Source organism: Myotis brandtii, unplaced genomic scaffold (assembly GCF_000412655.1).
Source record: "Myotis brandtii unplaced genomic scaffold, ASM41265v1 scaffold929, whole genome shotgun sequence".
Taxonomy (NCBI): Eukaryota; Metazoa; Chordata; class Mammalia; order Chiroptera; family Vespertilionidae; genus Myotis; species Myotis brandtii.
The window spans coordinates 171,266-187,756 of NW_005371832.1; the positions used below are offsets into that span (position 1 = coordinate 171,266).

At 50.8% G+C, this 16,491-nt stretch overlaps 2 protein-coding genes across 2 annotated transcripts in view; one reads left to right on the plus strand and one right to left on the minus strand.

Annotated features, from left to right (window-relative positions):
- PRPH2 (peripherin 2 (retinal degeneration, slow)) overlaps positions 1–14,315 on the plus strand; it is a 17,249-nt gene extending 2,934 nt beyond the window's left edge. Inside the window, exons 2-3 of the mRNA XM_005885788.2 lie at positions 8,880–9,126; positions 12,699–14,315. Of these exons, the coding sequence (XP_005885850.1) occupies positions 8,880–9,126; positions 12,699–12,911 (460 nt within the window). The 3' untranslated portion in view covers positions 12,912–14,315. The remainder of the gene's footprint in view (positions 1–8,879; positions 9,127–12,698) is intronic.
- UBR2 (ubiquitin protein ligase E3 component n-recognin 2) overlaps positions 12,941–16,491 on the minus strand; it is a 138,919-nt gene continuing 135,368 nt past the window's right edge. Inside the window, exon 47 of the mRNA XM_014532981.1 lies at positions 12,941–13,980. Within this exon, the coding sequence (XP_014388467.1) occupies positions 13,953–13,980 (28 nt within the window). The 3' untranslated portion in view covers positions 12,941–13,952. The remainder of the gene's footprint in view (positions 13,981–16,491) is intronic.

A 16,491-nucleotide genomic window follows, 5' to 3' on the forward strand; every position in this document is an offset into this window, starting at 1 on the left:
GGTGGTGGGGGTGGGGAGGGGGGAGAATGTTGTTGTAGAACCAGCCCTTGTAGCTTTGCAGCCCTGCCTTTTCCTGTCATTTCCCTCGATTGCCTCCTGCACAGGGTCAGTCCTTGGAGACTTTAAAACCTCTCTGTAATCCCCAAATCCCCTTCTGTCCCAAAGCGGAGAAATTCTCCAGGTTGTTCCACTCTCGTGGTCAGCACGGCCACGTTTCCAGGCAAACATTAAGCTCAGTGCTCCACACCAACTTGTTTAGATTTTAAAAAAGTGTCTCTGTTACACAAAAAACCAGGTGACAACATCAAGAGAAACAAAAACAGGCAAAGAAATTCAAGTCAGATTCTCAGTCACAACTAAGCATCACTAGCTTTAGTTTTTTCACATTTCATTCTAGTCTTGTTAACATCTACATAATTAACCATGGGGTAATGACAACTGATGCCCATTTTGCAATTTGATAGTATAACTTTTGCATAATGTTCAAAATGATCATTTCCTCTCAGCATCACTGTGATATAATTAACAAATATAATTAACAAATAACATTATGGAAGGTTAAGGTGCACACTGTGTTGATTTGATACATTTATATATTGTAAAACGATTACCACCATAGCCTTAGCTGACTCCTTCATTATGTGACATAATTAGAATTTCCCTTCTGTAGTGAGGACATTTAAGATCTACTCTCTTGAGCAACTTTTTTTTGCAATTTTCAAGTATGTAACACAGTATTGTTAACTGTAGTCACTATGATGTACATTAGATCCCCAGAACTTGTTCGACTTATAATTGGACTAGAGGCCCAGTGCACAAAATTTGTGCGGGGGGGGGGGGCGGGGAGGGACCCGCAGCCCAGCCTGCACCCTCTCCAATCCGGGACCCCTGTGGGATCAGGCCTAAATCAGCAGTCAGACATCCCTCTTGCATTCTAACCACTCGCCTGCCTGCCTGCCTGCCTGCCTGATTGCCCCTAACCCCTCTGCCTGCCTGCCTGATTGCCCCTAACTGCTCCGTCTGCCTGATCGCCCCAACTGCCTCTGCCTTGGCCTCTGCCACTGTGGCTTTGTCTGGAAGGATGTCCAGAATGACGTCCAGAAGGTCGTTTGGCTGCCCGGTCTAATTAGCATATTATGTTTTTATTAGTATAGATGTTTATGCACTTTGACCAATATCGTCCCTGTCCCCAAAGCCCCTGGCAACCATCAATCTAATGTCTGTTCTATGCATTTGGGTTTTCTGATTCCACATATATGTGATATGAAACAGTATTTGTCTAAAACGATTATGATCACCGATTGTGTAATATTCCACTGGACAAATGGACACACTTAAGTGGTCATTTAGGATGTCTTTCCCCTGCCTTTCCCTCTCTCTCTCTCTTTCTCTCTCTCCCCCCCCCCACTTCCCTTCGGCTACATTTCTAGAACTGGAACTGCAGAACTGAAATCCTTTCTCCTTTCTACCCCACCCCCCACAGTGACATCACACCCGTGTTGTCAAGGGAACAGCCTGATAGGTTCCCTTGACAGAGAGGCGACATCATCATTTCCCACAAACTTAAATTAATGATCAGTGGGTGAAACCGTGAGGGAGGTGAGCTCCTTGGGGCTGTGACCAGAAAGCTTGGTGGGGCTGGATTTGCCTGAGGGCCAGCGCCAGCCACCCCCGTGCCTGTTGGTGGAAAGAACAAAGGAATGAACGAGAGAACTTGAGTGGCACCTCTCCTCCCCGCCACCACACACACACACACACACACACACACACACACACACACACACACATTTCTTTCTGTTCGCATTTTGACTGCTCACTTAGAAAGATTATTAAGTTTACCTGACAAAGCTGGATCCCCAACATAGAAAGTGCGTTTATGTGTTTGAGATGACAAAGCACCGAGACGTGGTGAGCATTTGCCTTTTCTTTCTTTTTTTTTTTAAAAGTCTTTTTTAAAAAAAATATATTTTACTGATATTTTTACAGAGAGGGAGGGAGAAGAAGAAGGATAGAGAGTTAGAAACATCGATGAGAGAGAAACGTCGATCAGCTGCCTCCTGCACATCCTCTACTGGGGATGTGCCCGCAACCAAGGTACATGCCCTTGACCGGAATCGAACCTGGGACCCTTGAGTCCGCAGGCCGACGCTCTATCCACTGAACCAAACCGGTCAGAGCAGCATTCGCCTTTTCCTGGCTTTTCTCAGCAGCATCCTCGGGGCTAGACTTCTGAGGCCGCCGAGGCCAAGAGAAGTAAGGTCTCTGGAGGAGGGTCTGTGGTTCTCGGCCGGTGCCTTTATGTTTTGTGTTTTCAACTTTCCTTACAGAAAACTCAAGCAGCCACAACAGCAGAGAGATTTAGTGAACACCCGTGTACCCATCACCCAGCTTCAGCAAACATTTTGCCTTTCAGGTTTCATTAACGCAAATCCTGGGCATGGTTTCTCTTTACTTGTAAATACGTTAGGAGGCATTTCATAAGGAGGGGGGTGTTGTTTTTTCTTTTTGTTTAACGTAAGTACAATTAATCATCTCAACAAAATTAGCATTCATATTATCTAATACCCAGACTGTTCAATATTCTGATCGTCTCAAAATGTCTTTTCCGGCTGGTTTGTTCAAATCAGGATCCCAACCGAGCCCACACTCTGCACTTGGTTGCTTCTCTGAGTCTCTCTCCTCTATATCAGTTATCTTTTTCTGAAACAAACTGAAACAAACAAAAAACGTTTGTATTGATTTCAGAGAGACAGGAAGGGAGAAACATCCATGTGAGAGAGAAAATGAGCTGGTTGCCTCCCGCGGGCACCCCAGCCTGGGATTGAACCCACAACCTGGGCATGTGCCCCGACCGGGAATTGAACCGGTGACGTTCTGGTGCACCGGGCGACGCTCAGCCAAACGAGCCACTCCGGCCAGGGCGGCGGTTACCTTTTCACGGCCGCTTGTCCTGCAGAATTCCCCTCGCGCTCGAGTTGGGCAACGGCTGCCACGCTGCCTTCCCCTTGTCCTGCCCGCTCTCCCGTGAGCCAGCTCAGGGCTGAGGGGCCATCGGATTGAGGTTTGGTTTCGGCAAGAGGTTCAGAGGGTGCTGCTCTGGGCACCTGACCGCATCACACCAGGAGGGCATGGGGTCCTCGGCCTTCTTTAACAATTCCTTTGATATTTCCTGTTTTCAGGACGAGCAGAGCTCCGGTGTCTTGGGGTGAGAGGCAGACGGGAAGGAGCTCAGAGGCGCGGAACCAGGAACTCTTAGCCAGGGAGGCCTGGCCTGGGCTCCAGAACAAGGGGAGAAGTTGGCACCAAACTCTCACTTTACTGTCCTGCAAGGGGACCCGCTGGCCATAGGCATCTGTTCCTCTTCCTAAACAATTTATAAACATTTCAAGAAGTTCTACACGTTGGCTAGAAGCTCCCTGAGGACAGGGCTGTGTCCCCCTCCGACTGGGGCTCCCTGAGGACAGGGCCGTGTCCCCCTCCGACTGGGGCTCCCTGAGGACAGGGCCGTGTCCCCCTCAGACTGGGGCTCCCTGAGGGCAGGGCTTGTCTCCCCTTTCTTATGACCCCCTCACCACCTGCAGGACTGTATACTCTGTGGCTACCCCAAAAGGAAATGCTAATCCTGCACTTGCTGTACACCAGGTGCTCTGTGTGTATTACCCCATTTCGTCTCCGCCCCAGGCCCGTCAGGTACTATATCGCCATTTCTCAGATGAGGAAACTGAGGCTCACAGAGGTCGTTGCCAAGGCTCAATGGGGGTCAGGTGGGGACTGACTCATCAGCAGCTACACGCCTGCCTCCCTCCTCCGCTGCGGTGCTCGTTTCCGTTGGGCTTTCCTCATTGACTTACAGACTCACTGACTGAATTACGTTGGTTTCCCCAGGGGACTCGGACACGGTGATTTTCCCGTGGGAGGTGGCTGGGCCATGGGACAGTGGCTAGCACAGTGGTCGGCAACCGGTGGTCTGCGGACCCTGGTGGTCCGTGAGGTCCAAAGATTGGCGACCGCTGGGCTAGAACACAGGCTCATCAATTAAGACCTCAGGAGCCTGGAGCCCTGAGCAGAGCGCGGTTTGCAGCCGGGGGCCCAGATATAAACAGCCAGCCCCCCCCAGGAGCCTCTGCCCGGCTTCGTCCTAAGAGGGTGAGTGAGGCTGTCACCTGTGCTTGGACCAGGGCCAGCGCCGAGCCGACAGACGTGCTTCTGGGGAGGGAGGGCCAGTTCCAGAGCTGTGGCCCCAAGGGGTCCCCGGCTGGGGGGAGACACAGCCCTGTCCTCAGGGAGCCCCAGTCTGAGGGGGACACGGCCTGTCCTCAGGGAGCCCCAGTCTGGGGGAGGGGACACGGCCCTGCCCTGTAGGGACCAGCAAGGTGGCTTCTCCACTGGGGTCAGCAAGGTGAGGGAAGGCGCCGCCCAGAAGGCCAGCTGCAGGCTGCAGGCAGCTCCGACCTGGGGCCTCAGCCACAGAACCGCACGCCTGGCCCTCAGGCAGGTCCCGGAGGCAGGGCCACTCCGGTGCTGGGTGAGGCCCGGCCCTGCCTTGGCCCTTCCCCTGCTGCAGAACCACCTGATGGTGGGCCAGGTCCCAGGGAGCGGGCCCTGCGTGGGGGGAGCCCCCTTCTCCCCAGCTGCACCCCGTGCAGGCCTTAGCTAACCCACAGCCGCTGAGGGCAGGGTCCCCCACCCCCAGCTCCGGAGAGAGGAGTCAGTGCCGCTCACCAGTGTGCGACCCGCTCACAGATGCAGGCTGGGGCTGACGCGGGCTCTCTCCCGAGGGGAGGCGCTGGGACGGCCCAGGCGGGACACTGAGCTGGTGGAGTGGGCGCCAGGGCCAACAGGCAGGGAGGGGCGGCAGCAGCTGAGCTGAGCTACTCCCGGTGAGGAGAGGAGGCCGTGGCGGGGCTGGTCTTGGGGTGGGAGACACTGTCTGCTCCGCCTGCTGGGCTGCTCACCCGCAGTCAGTGGGGTTGGAGCGAGAACTTCTCCAGCAGCCACTGCTTCGGACAAAGGTGCCTCCTCCTCACAGCAGCGCTCACAGCCTCCGCACAGCTGACAGGGCCCATGCACCCCTCTAGTGTGTCCCCGGCAGTGTGTCACCTTGTCACAGAGGCTCCCTGGGAACGAGGAGCCTGGCTCACTGTTCTTCGAAGCCTTTCACATGGATCCCTTCGTGTGATCCTTGTGTCGACCCCACTTCACAGAGGGAGCTGAGGCCCAGGGAGGTGAGGGGATCTACCCGGGGGATGGACCGGGCAGAAACCCAGGTGTCCTGCTCTTCTCAGCGGGACCACCTGTGCACCCAGGGCCGCCCCCTCCTCAGGCAGTGGGTCCTGTCCATGCAGGAAAGGTCGGTGTAGAAATATGGTGGCCGATACCCAGGCATGGATTGTTCTGGAGCCAAGGAGGCCACGTGTACAGAGCTTTCTTGCTTTCTTTCTTTTTTTTATAAATATACTTTATTGATTTTTTACAGAGAGGAAGGGAGAAGGATAGAGAGCTAGAAACACCGATGAGAGAGAAACATCGATCAGCCGCCTCCTGCACATCTCTTACTGGGGATGTGCCCGCAACCAAGGTACATGCCCTTGACCGGAATCGAACCTGGGACCCTTCAGTCCGCAGGCCGACGCTCTATCCACTGAGCCAAACCGGCTAGGGCTGTACAGAGCTTTCTTAAAGTCTTACTCAGACGGACAGCAAAGGACAGTTCACTGAAAAGGAATCACAAATGGATCTTTCCAAATATATATATATATATTTTATGGCTTTCAGAGAGGAATGGGGAGAGAGAGAGAGAGAGGGGAGCATCAATGATGAGAGAGAATCACTGATGGGCTGCCTCCTGCACGCCCCCTACTGGGGATTGAGCCCACAACCCAGCATGTGCTCTGACCGGGAATTGAACCGTGACCTCGTGGTTCATAGGTGTTCAACGCTCACTCACACCAGCTGGGCTGGATCTGTTTTTTATAGTCTTAAGTTTTATTAAGTGAAAATACGAACGCTTCAGGACTTAGTGTGTCATCCTTGCACAGTCGACATGTGAATCTCTGTACGTTCCAGTTTAGTGTATGTGCTGCCAGAGCGAGCACCACAGGTGGCTCTTCAACATGTTAGACACCAAACTCCACTCATGAGAGAAGTGGAAATTAAAACAACCGCGAGATACTATTGTTTTAGTCCTCACCCAAGGATATGTTCTCTTTTTTTTTTTGAGAGAGAAACATCGATTGAGAAATATCAATCAGTTGCCTCCCGTACTCGCCCTGACCAGGAATTGAACCCACAATCTTCTGGTGTACGGACGACACTCCAACCAACCAAGCTACTGAGTCAGGACCCAAGATACTCTTTCCATGGGTCAGCTTTCAATATCATCAATCAGACCTGTGAGGGCTTGGCTGTGGGGAGGGGCTCTCGCAGGTGTGGCTGGTGGGTGTGCCTGCCCAGCCCCGAGGAGACAGGCAGACGGTGTCTGGTGTGGTCACAGACGGACCCACCTCTGGCGCAGGAATGCATCTTCTAGGAACTTACCCTCTAGATAAATTTATACATGCAGGACGACACGTGCGTGTTTGTATTAACAGGAGACTAGGAAACCCCAAGCGCCCCCCACGGGGACTGCCCAGTACCCCAGGAACCATCTGCAGTGGGGACACCATAGAGCTCACCGAACACCTGACAGCACTCCCCACTGGCAGATATAAAACATCTTCAAGACATTGTTAAGGGTAAAAAGACAGTAGGATAGCCTTAGCCGGTTGGTTCAGTGGATAGAGCATTGGCCTGTGGACTGAAGGGTCATGGGTTCGATTCCGGCCAAGGGCACATACCTCGGTTGCAGGCTGGATCCCTGGCACTGGTCAGGGTGTGTGTGGAAGGCAACCCATCGATGTGTCTCTCTCACATCAATGTTTCTCTCTCTGTCTCTCTCCCTCCCTTCCACTCTTTAGGAAAAAAAAAAAAAGACAGTAGTATATAATGCTGCCACTTAGGTAAAAAAAAAAAAAAGAAGAAGCAAACCAGGAAGAGTAACATTTATGGAACCCGTGTTTGCTTGTCCCTGCATGACGCCTCCCCAAAAGGTCAGACAAGTTGATCATAGTTGGGGGGGTGGAGGGACGAGAATGAGGGGGAGTTTTATTGCACGAAGGAGATTTTACTTAGAAGCTAAATATGAAAATCTACTTATATTGTCTTTATTTTTAATATATTTTTTTTAGTTATTGACTTTAGAGAGGGAGAGGAAGGGGAGAAACGCTGATTTGTTGTTCCACTTATTTATGCATTCATTGGCCGATTCTTGTATGTGCTCTGGCTGGGGATCGAACACAACCTTGGCGTCCTGGGATGATGCTCTAACAAACTGAGCTCCCGGCCAGGGCGAAGGTCCTTGTTTAGAGTGCAATGATCATTTCAGTGAATATTGTTGAACACGATTTCTATTTTAAACAATTACAGGCTTTCTATTCTTGTGTTGTAAAAGTCTGCTATTACTATGGAATGCACTGTTCATGTGCAACTTAAACAATTTTTTTTTTTTACTCAAGATAACATGCATACAGTCAGGTGCGCAAATCTCAATGGCTTTTGACACATACAGACCTGGGTAACTTCCCTCAGGTCAGGGCATAGCCAGCCGGCCTGATGGGGAGGGGAGACCCTTCACTATAGAGACGTCTCCTCCTCTTGAATCTGAACCCGACAGACCTGGGTAACTTCCCTCAGGTCAGGTAGGGCATAGCCAGCCCGCCTGATGGGGAGGGGAGACCCGTCACTATAGAGACGTCTCCTCCTCTTGAATCTGAACCCACACGAACGTATGGTGTGCTCCAACCCAATACATACATAAATATAGAAATGCGGAGTTATGTGGGTGCATCCGTCAGGTGAGTAAGGAGTGCCCACTCAGCTGGACAGAGTTCATGTGGATGGTGAGCAAACGGTGAGCAAAGCGAGGGGCAAGCCTCATTCCCTGCACGGGCCCTGGCACATCTGCTGGGAAGAACTGATCTGGCCAGAGGGGGTCTTGGTCCCAAAGGGGGAGATGAATTTGGAGAGAGGGCTGGGGGCTGAAGTCGGATGGTCACGAATACAAGGCAGAGCCCTGCCCTTCTGTTGCTCTCACCAGCCTGCCATGGTTCTAAGAAATCATTGCCTGCCAGGGACGATGGATGATCTCTACATTCCCCAATCCCAACCCTCTTGAGCAGGGGCGGGGAACGTCCAGCTGTGGGCTAAGGCCCGAGAAATCATTTGGTCTGGCCCTGCCAAGGCAGTAGGGGTGAGTTAATTAAATGAGTTAATTAAACAGGCTAATTTTTAAAAATAACTTTCTTTTTTTTAAAAGTATGTTTTTATTGATTTCAGAGAAGGAGAGGGAGAGAGAGATGAAAACATCAATGATGAGAGAGAATCATTGATCGGCTGCTTCCTGCACGTCCCACACTGGGAACTGAGCCCACAACCTGGGCACGTGGCCTTGATCAGAATCAAACTCAGGACCCTCAGTCCCCAGTCCGACACTCTATCCATGGAGTCAAACCGGCGAGGCCTAGCAGGCTAATTTTTAAGTTGATAATTTTGTATGGCCCGCAAATGATGTTATAAATACCCAAATGGCCCTTGGCCAAAAAAATGGTTCCCCACCCCTGCTCCAGAACATAAGTTCCAGCAAGGCAGGGGCACCGGCTCCCGGGGGTCACTGCTCCATCTTCAGTGCCTAGAACACTAACTAGCTGGCACATAGTCTGTGCACAGCAAATATGACCGAGAGAGCAAATGCATGAATGAATGGGACTGTGGCAGGGACGGGAGGAACTGGTACCGGGTGAAAAGTCCGAGAAGCCCTCTCAAGTTGTTTATTTTTCCTCCAGCCGCATCAAGAGCAACGTGGATGGGAGGTACCTGGTGGACGGTGTCCCCTTTAGCTGCTGCAACCCCAACTCGCCACGGCCCTGCATCCAGTACCAGCTCACCAACAACTCGGCGCACTACAGCTATGACCACCAGACGGAGGAGCTCAACCTGTGGGTGCAAGGCTGCAGGGCCGCCCTGCTGAGCTACTACAGCAGCCTCATGAACTCCATGGGCGCCGTCACGCTCCTCGTCTGGCTCTTTGACGTAGGTTCCTGGCCCGGGGTGGGGTGCAGGGGAAAAGGGAGCCATCTGCCCATTTGGATTTATTGTATTTTATTTTCATTTTTTTTATTCTCACCTGAGAATATTTTTCCCATTGATTTTCAGACAGAGTGGAGGGGGTGGGGGGGAGAGAAACATCAATGTGAGAGAGACACATTGATTGGTTGCCTCCTGCACCTGCCCTGACCATGGTCAGGAATCGAACCCGCAACTGAAGTATGTGCTCTTGACCAGGAATTGAACCCACAACCCTTCGGTCCATGGGCTGACGCTCTGAGCAACTAGCCAGGGCCTATTTGGATTTAAAGGGAAGAAACTGGGCCCGGAGCACATGCCTCCCTCCCTCCCTCCCTCCCTCCTTGGAACCAGCCCTCTGCCTGGCTGTGGGTCAGGAAGGCCAAGGCTTGAACCCCAAGACCTCCACTTTCCATTTGTTTGTTTCTGTCCTGTTGCTTAAAAAATAATTTATTGAGGTAAAATTCATAGGACATAAAAGCAACCATTTTAAGTGAACAATACAGGGGCATTTAGAACATTCACAATGTTACGCCGCCACCACCTCTACCTAGCCCCCAAACGCGTCCATCACCCCAAAGAAAACTGCATACCCGTTAAGCAGTCTTTCTCCAATCCCCCAGCCCACACCCCAGGCAGCCCCCAATCTGTGGTCTGTCCTTGTGGATTTACCTATTCTGGGCACTTCATATAGATGGAATCATGTATTAGGCAGCCTTTGGTTTGGCTGCTTTCACTTTGTATGTGTTAGAGGTCCAGCCTGTGCCTCCACTTTTTGGTCTGAGGTCTTGGAAAGTACTTCACCTCTCTGTTATATGGAGCTGACAGCACTTAGCTTGGGGACCACTGACCAGGTATGGGTGAACATTCAGCAAATGCGAGCTCTTTGGATTCATGCTTCTTTTGAGATGTTGATCACTGTTTACCTGCTATTCTAATTATTTGTGGCTTCATCTTATCTCGGCTGTAAGGCTGAATTCCTCTCTGTAGCCACAGGGCTTGGCATGTAGTAAGCCCTCAGTGAATGCTGAATTCCTTTATTGAAGAGATTTCACAAACCTACCCTGCTCTGGGCGCTGTCCTGGGTGCTGAATGGGGTGTGCATTAACCCTTTGCGCTCCAATTTTATTTTTGGAATTCGAACAGTCTGGTCCGAATGGGAAGTCCTTCCTCTCTTGGCTGCAGTAGTTCCCTGGTGGAAATTGCCAATTAGCTCAATCACCAACTCAGCTCGACGTTGGACCTGCTACTAGCGCCTGGTCTGTCGAGTCAGCCTCGATGTTGGAGCGCAAAAGGTTAATGAGTGGCAGACCAAGGTGGCACAGAGGGTGACTTGGGCTCCTGCTTTGAGCGGACAGCAGAACATCCAGACTCCAAATTCCAAGTGTACAAAATCAGAAACACTGGGTGGGGGAACTTTCTGTCAGAGAAGATTCACTGAACGGTTCCTTTAGTCTCTTAGTCTATGGGAATTCTCACGCAGCGGTGCCCTTGGCTGACACCCCACTAGCCAGTTACCCGAGAGGGGCTGTGCTCCCTGAGGGTGGGTGGGGAGGGCGGGCTTCCTGTAATGTTGAGGCAGAGTCCTGGGAACCGTGGGTAGAATTAGGAGAGAAGCTTACTGCTGGAAGGCTGGGCTCCACTGGCTGCCTCTCGGTGCAGCACCTTTTCAGGAGCCAGCTCACTGTGGACAGGGAGCTCGAATGCCCCTGACGTTTACTTGAGGTCTTTAGTGGGCAGAGCTTTGTGATGGGCACAAGGGGGGCTGGGTTAAGACAGGATTCTGCCCTGAGCCTTGCCCTCCCGGACTTCACAACCCAGTTAGCAGATGACATCTGAGCCGTGAACCTAAGGGAACTTTTACCAAGTGCAAAACTCAGTGCAGCGCGGGCCGCCTTCAGGAAAGCAGGAGGGGGCCACAGTGGGTACAGGCAGGAAGAGGACTTCCAGGAAGAGGTATGTTTCCCCACTGCTAAAACTATTAAACTTTCAGTGGACCATAACAATAACTTAAACTCTATTAGTTACTGTTATCATCTACCATCATTATAAAATGGCCCCAGAGTAGCCATTTTCAACCTTTTCCATCTCATGGCACACAAACTAATTATTAAAATTCTGCGGCACACCCCCCCAAAAAATTTTTCCGATCTGACAAAAAAAAAAGTGTACTTTTGATTCACTCACACCAGACAACTATGGTTGTGTAGATGTTGTCATTTTTTTATTTGATAATCTAAGGGAAAAGAGGTCAGTGCCCCTGATCGAATAGTCAGATGTCACAGCACGTTTTATACATTCTTGCAACACATGGGTTGAAAATTGCTGCCCCATAGCATTCATTCAACAGATGTTTAGCGAGGCCCTCCACCAGCCAGTGTGGTTCTAGTGCAATTTACTGGGTGAACGAGATGGAACAGGGTCACCCCTGCCTCGGGGAGCGGACGCTCTCCATTAGCGAGCCTAGTCCCCTCACAGAGTTTGCTGTACCCTAAAAGGAGAAGTATGTGAGAGCAAACCAGGACTGTGTAGAAACAGTGGCTAACACAATGCAACGGACAGCTGAAAACAATACTCACCACACTAATAACCGATTACAGCTGACACCTCTATTCACCCTCACTGTGCACCAGGTGCCACGGCCTCCACATACTGAAGTGTCACAGCACACACACGGGGCAGGCGATACTGATCTGAAAACCTGCAAACCAGATGAGTCAACAGGTTTCCTCATCACATGGCTAAGTGCCAGAGCTGGCTCAGACCCCAGACATTTTGGCACCAGTGTCTGCCCCAGTGACGACTAGTGAACAAATCCAAACAAACCACCCACTCACCCCCACACTACTGAAGATAACAGAAGTAGAGAAAACCACATAGCATATTGTTTGCAGAAAAGGAGGTCATTTTAAAATTCCGTCCAGCAAATAGCTATTGAATACCCAATGTGTGCCAAACAATGTGCTAGGAACTGGTGGGTATGGGACGGGGTGGGGGTGGGGCACAGGGAGAAGGAGCCCAGGCCTAATGCCCCCAGGACAGGAGAGACCTTCCAGCAAATAGCTACTGAATACCCAATGTGTGCCAAATAATGTGCTAGGAACTGGGGGGCACGGGAGGGGGTTGGGGGCACAGGGAGGAGCCCAGGCCTAATGCCCCCAGGACAGGAGAGACCTGAGAGGATGGGGGAGGAGGAGGAGGAGCAGGGACAGGCACCACAAGGGCTGAAGCTGAATTAACAGGCGAGTGTGGAGAGGAACAGTATTCGAGGCAGAGAAAGTAGCAAATGGTACAGACTGGGGAAGAGAAAGGCTGGGGTGCGGAGGATCCCAAAGAAGCACAGGGTGGCGGGAAAGGGAGAGGGAAAGTGATGAGGTTGGATAGGGGCCAGTGTCTTGGGTGCCCCAGCAAGACTCATCAGAGCCCGCCTCATTGAAGGGCCCCGTCATGAAGAGGCCAACGGCTCCCCTGGTTTCCTGACAGCCCCAATCCCCGCTACTCCTCCCAGACCTCCACTAAGTCTCCTCTCCCCCAACCAGGTGACCACCACGACTGGGCTGCGCTACCTGCACACGGCACTGGAAAGTGTGTCCAATCCCGAAGACCCCGAGTGCGAGAGCGAGGGCTGGCTGCTGGAAAAGAGCGTGCCGGAGACCTGGAAGGCCTTTCTGGAGCGCTTGAAAAAGCTGGGCAAGAGCAACCAGGTGGAAGCCGAGGGCGCAGACGCAGGCCAGGCCCCCGAGGCTGGCTGATGGCCCCGGGTCCCCTCCCTCCTGAACACTGAGAAGTAATGGACTCCAAGAAATGCGGACACACACCCTTGTTCAATCTGAAGCTCCCGAGGAGGACGGCCACCTCACAGACTCTCCCTGATGGTGGGATGGAAAGTTTAGGGTCCCTAAAAGCATCTGTCAAACATTTGTTGAATGAATGACTCAAAATGTGAGTGAATGAGCCCCTTCAGGCCCACTGCTCTAGCACATGGTCTCACGGTGGCCTCAGGGGTCTCTGGGGATGACCAGCCACAACCCGTCTCTCTCACGGCACCCATCTCAGTTCCACCCTGAGACTACTGGCCACACCCGAGGGCTGCTTCCCTTTGCTGCGTTTGCCATTATAAGCTCCAAGAGGCTTCATTCTACATCCAAATGTCACCAGGTGCATAAGCACAGGAGTCTGAACAAAAGTACTGGCCATGTTATCCCTTTAAAAAATGCCAAGATTGACAGGTCAGCCATTGTATTTGCTTAATGGCAGAAAGTGGGGGACAATTATACTCTTCTAAGGGTACCGGACTCTCCAAAGCAGGGAGGGCTCAAAAGAAGAATTCTCCAATGACGGGGCAAGAGCATTTAGAGACAGAGGATTGTTTCTCCCCACCAAGAACGCAGTTAAAGGCCTGCTCCGTCTCAGTCACGTGTCCTCACTTGGCCAGGAGTGAGCTACGGGTGGAGGAAGTCAAGCTGTTGTCATGTCCCAGCAGCATCCCACCCCGAAAGGTCTGGGGGGGCTCCTCTGGCTCTGGGGGGACGGCTGCCCTTCCGTGGAAGAGGAGCAACCATCAGACGGGAGTCTACCCTTCGGAGACCAGGCCTCACCTCGTGGTGGGCCCAGGGATGCCCGCACAGGTGGGCGTGTCAGCCCCCGTGGACAACACTAATTGTCTACAGTGGAGGGCAGAGTCCTCTGGGAGCTTCTTCCTGTTTCTATCCCCAGACAGCCATCCTTCAAAGCAATATTCCTGGGATGCCTCTGCATTAAAGAGGATTCTTCAAGACAGCCGTCTTCCTGAGCTAGCACTGCAACAGAGGTTTCCAGTTCCTTCAGGAGAGAGAGAGAAAGGAAGCTCGTTTAGTTGAAGGAGAGAATGATTTCACTGCCGTCCTGAGTTTCCGGTGTGGAGAAAGCAAGACTTTTGGTGCTGCCTGGGGTGTGTTTTGGGGCTCTAACTTCCCCAGGCTTAAGACCCAACAAAGATGTTTGGACACTGTCAGATGTTGGTCCCAGGTTTAATCTGACTTCTGATTCCTTGGGCCCCCCTTCCGGGGCCCTCTTTCCTCTCAGGAGTGCTGAGAACCACGGGGAAAGTGCTGCTCTAGGCCAGATGTGTAACTAAGCTGTACAATAGACATTAAAATTATATTGTATGAAAACCACTTTTGTGTATAGTATGAAAATGCCTATCTTAGCCCATTCAACAGCATGTATTACAGGATCCCCAACTTTACCTAACATACATATATTTAATATTTTTGATTTCAGAGAGGAAGGGAAAGGGAGAGATAGAAACATCCATGATGAGAGAGAATCACTGATAGGCTGCCTCCTGCACGCTTCACACCGGGGATTGAGCCCCCAACCCGGACATGTGCCCTTGACCAGAATCAAACCCAGGACCCTTCAGTCCGCAGGCCGGCTAGGGCTCTACCTAATATTTTTTAACAAAACCAAACCTGACACGAAACAGAAGCATTGTTCATGACCAGCGTAGCTGTGTTTCAACAGCATGGGAGCCACCTCCTTCCTGCCTTCTTACTCTCTTACCTGCAAGAACAGTGACTATCAATTTATCCAAATAATCTCAACATTTTGCTAGAGTCTGGACCACGGCTGAATTTACCTAATATTTCAATATGTGGTATCTTACTTTAGTGATTTAAGTAAAAATTCCAAAGCATTTTTTCCCTGCTCTGGCCAAAATGTATTTCCCCAAACAAGGAAATATGCATCTCGATGGGTCCAGGTTATAGGGCAGATATAAGCAACTTTAGGGTCTGAGGACAAAGGACTAACTCACCCTCCAATAATGATCACCAGTTGGTTCAGAGCAGACTTAGAAGAGCTGCATCTTAACAGATCTCCTCAGGGAGCCATAGTTGCCAGAGAAAGCTGGCCCACCTCGTTTGGTCACCGACCAGTGCCCAGTGGAACTCTGGCACCAGGTTCTCCCTGGTGTCTAACCTCAGTCTTTCCTTGGGCCAGTGCAAATTCATTTCACCCAAGGGACTCCAAGATTTCAAAGTCCTGCTAGCCTAGCCCTGGGATAGGGTGAGAGGTAAAGACAGTGCCTTAGGACTTTTATTTTATTTATTTTTTAAAATATATTTTATTGATTTTTTACAGAGAGGAAGGGAGAGGGAGTTAGAAACATCGATGAGAAAGAAACATCGGTCAGCTGCCTCCTGCACACCCCTTACTGGGGATGTGCCCGCAATCATGGCACATACCCTTGACTGGAATTGAACCTGGGACCCTTCAGTCCACAGGCCGACGCTCTATCCACTGAGCCAAACCGGTTAGAGCAGGACTTTTATTTTTAAAACACTCCACAGTGCAGAAGTATGCAATGCTTATTCTGAACATTTAGGAAGGTGGATTTCCTAGAATTTGTGGCCTCAGCTCAATAACCCATAGTCTGTTGCAATACACTGAAACCAGGACTGAGCCACCAGCAGCAAATAAACCCTGAGTGACCTCAATACAGATTAATAAGATTAGCTGCTTGCTCTGCACGCTGCCCTGCCCCTCCTCTTCTGGGACCTGTGGTGCTAGGCCAGAAGGTTTGCAGCTTAGCCTGGTGGCAGGGGGGACCAAAGCAATTAGGGCCTCTGACCTGCACTAGATAAAAAAAGATGGCTGATGACAGCATGGCCAGCCAGTTGTGCTGTGTGTTGGGAATAGGGACATGGGGGAGTGGGGATGCCTTCCCAGTCCTCAGTGGACTTGAGATTGGCTTCAAGGGAGGATATATCAGTCCTTAACTCCTGATGCACTGTCTTTCTTGTCCTCCAGAGGATGAGTATAAATAGCAAAGTTAAAAGAATGTAATACAAGGACGGTGTGGATTAAGTTATATATAAAGGAAAACTCCTGTTTACCCAAGTGGAATGAAAACTTAGGTCCAAACAAAAACCTGTACATGAATGTTTATAGTGGCTTTATTTATAATCACCAAAAATTGCCCAAATGTCCTTCACCTGTTAACTGCACAAGCACTACCTGGTGATGCAAACACTTGAAGATAAAGGGTGTGTGTTGTTATTTCATGTAAATTCATCTGCTGTGTGTGCACAATTCAACAGCATGTATTACAGGACTCCCAACTCTTTGGCGACCAAAGGAAATATAGATGGTCCTCAAACACATACCTTCTTTTTTTTTTTTTTTAAATCCTCACCTGAGGATATTTTTCCATTGATTTTGAGAGAGTGGAAGGGAGAGGGAAGAGAGAAACACTGATATGAGAGAGACACATCAATTAGTTGCTTCCCACATGTGCCCTCAAAAGGGCTGGAAGCCTGAAACTGAGATATGTGCCCTTGACCAGAATTG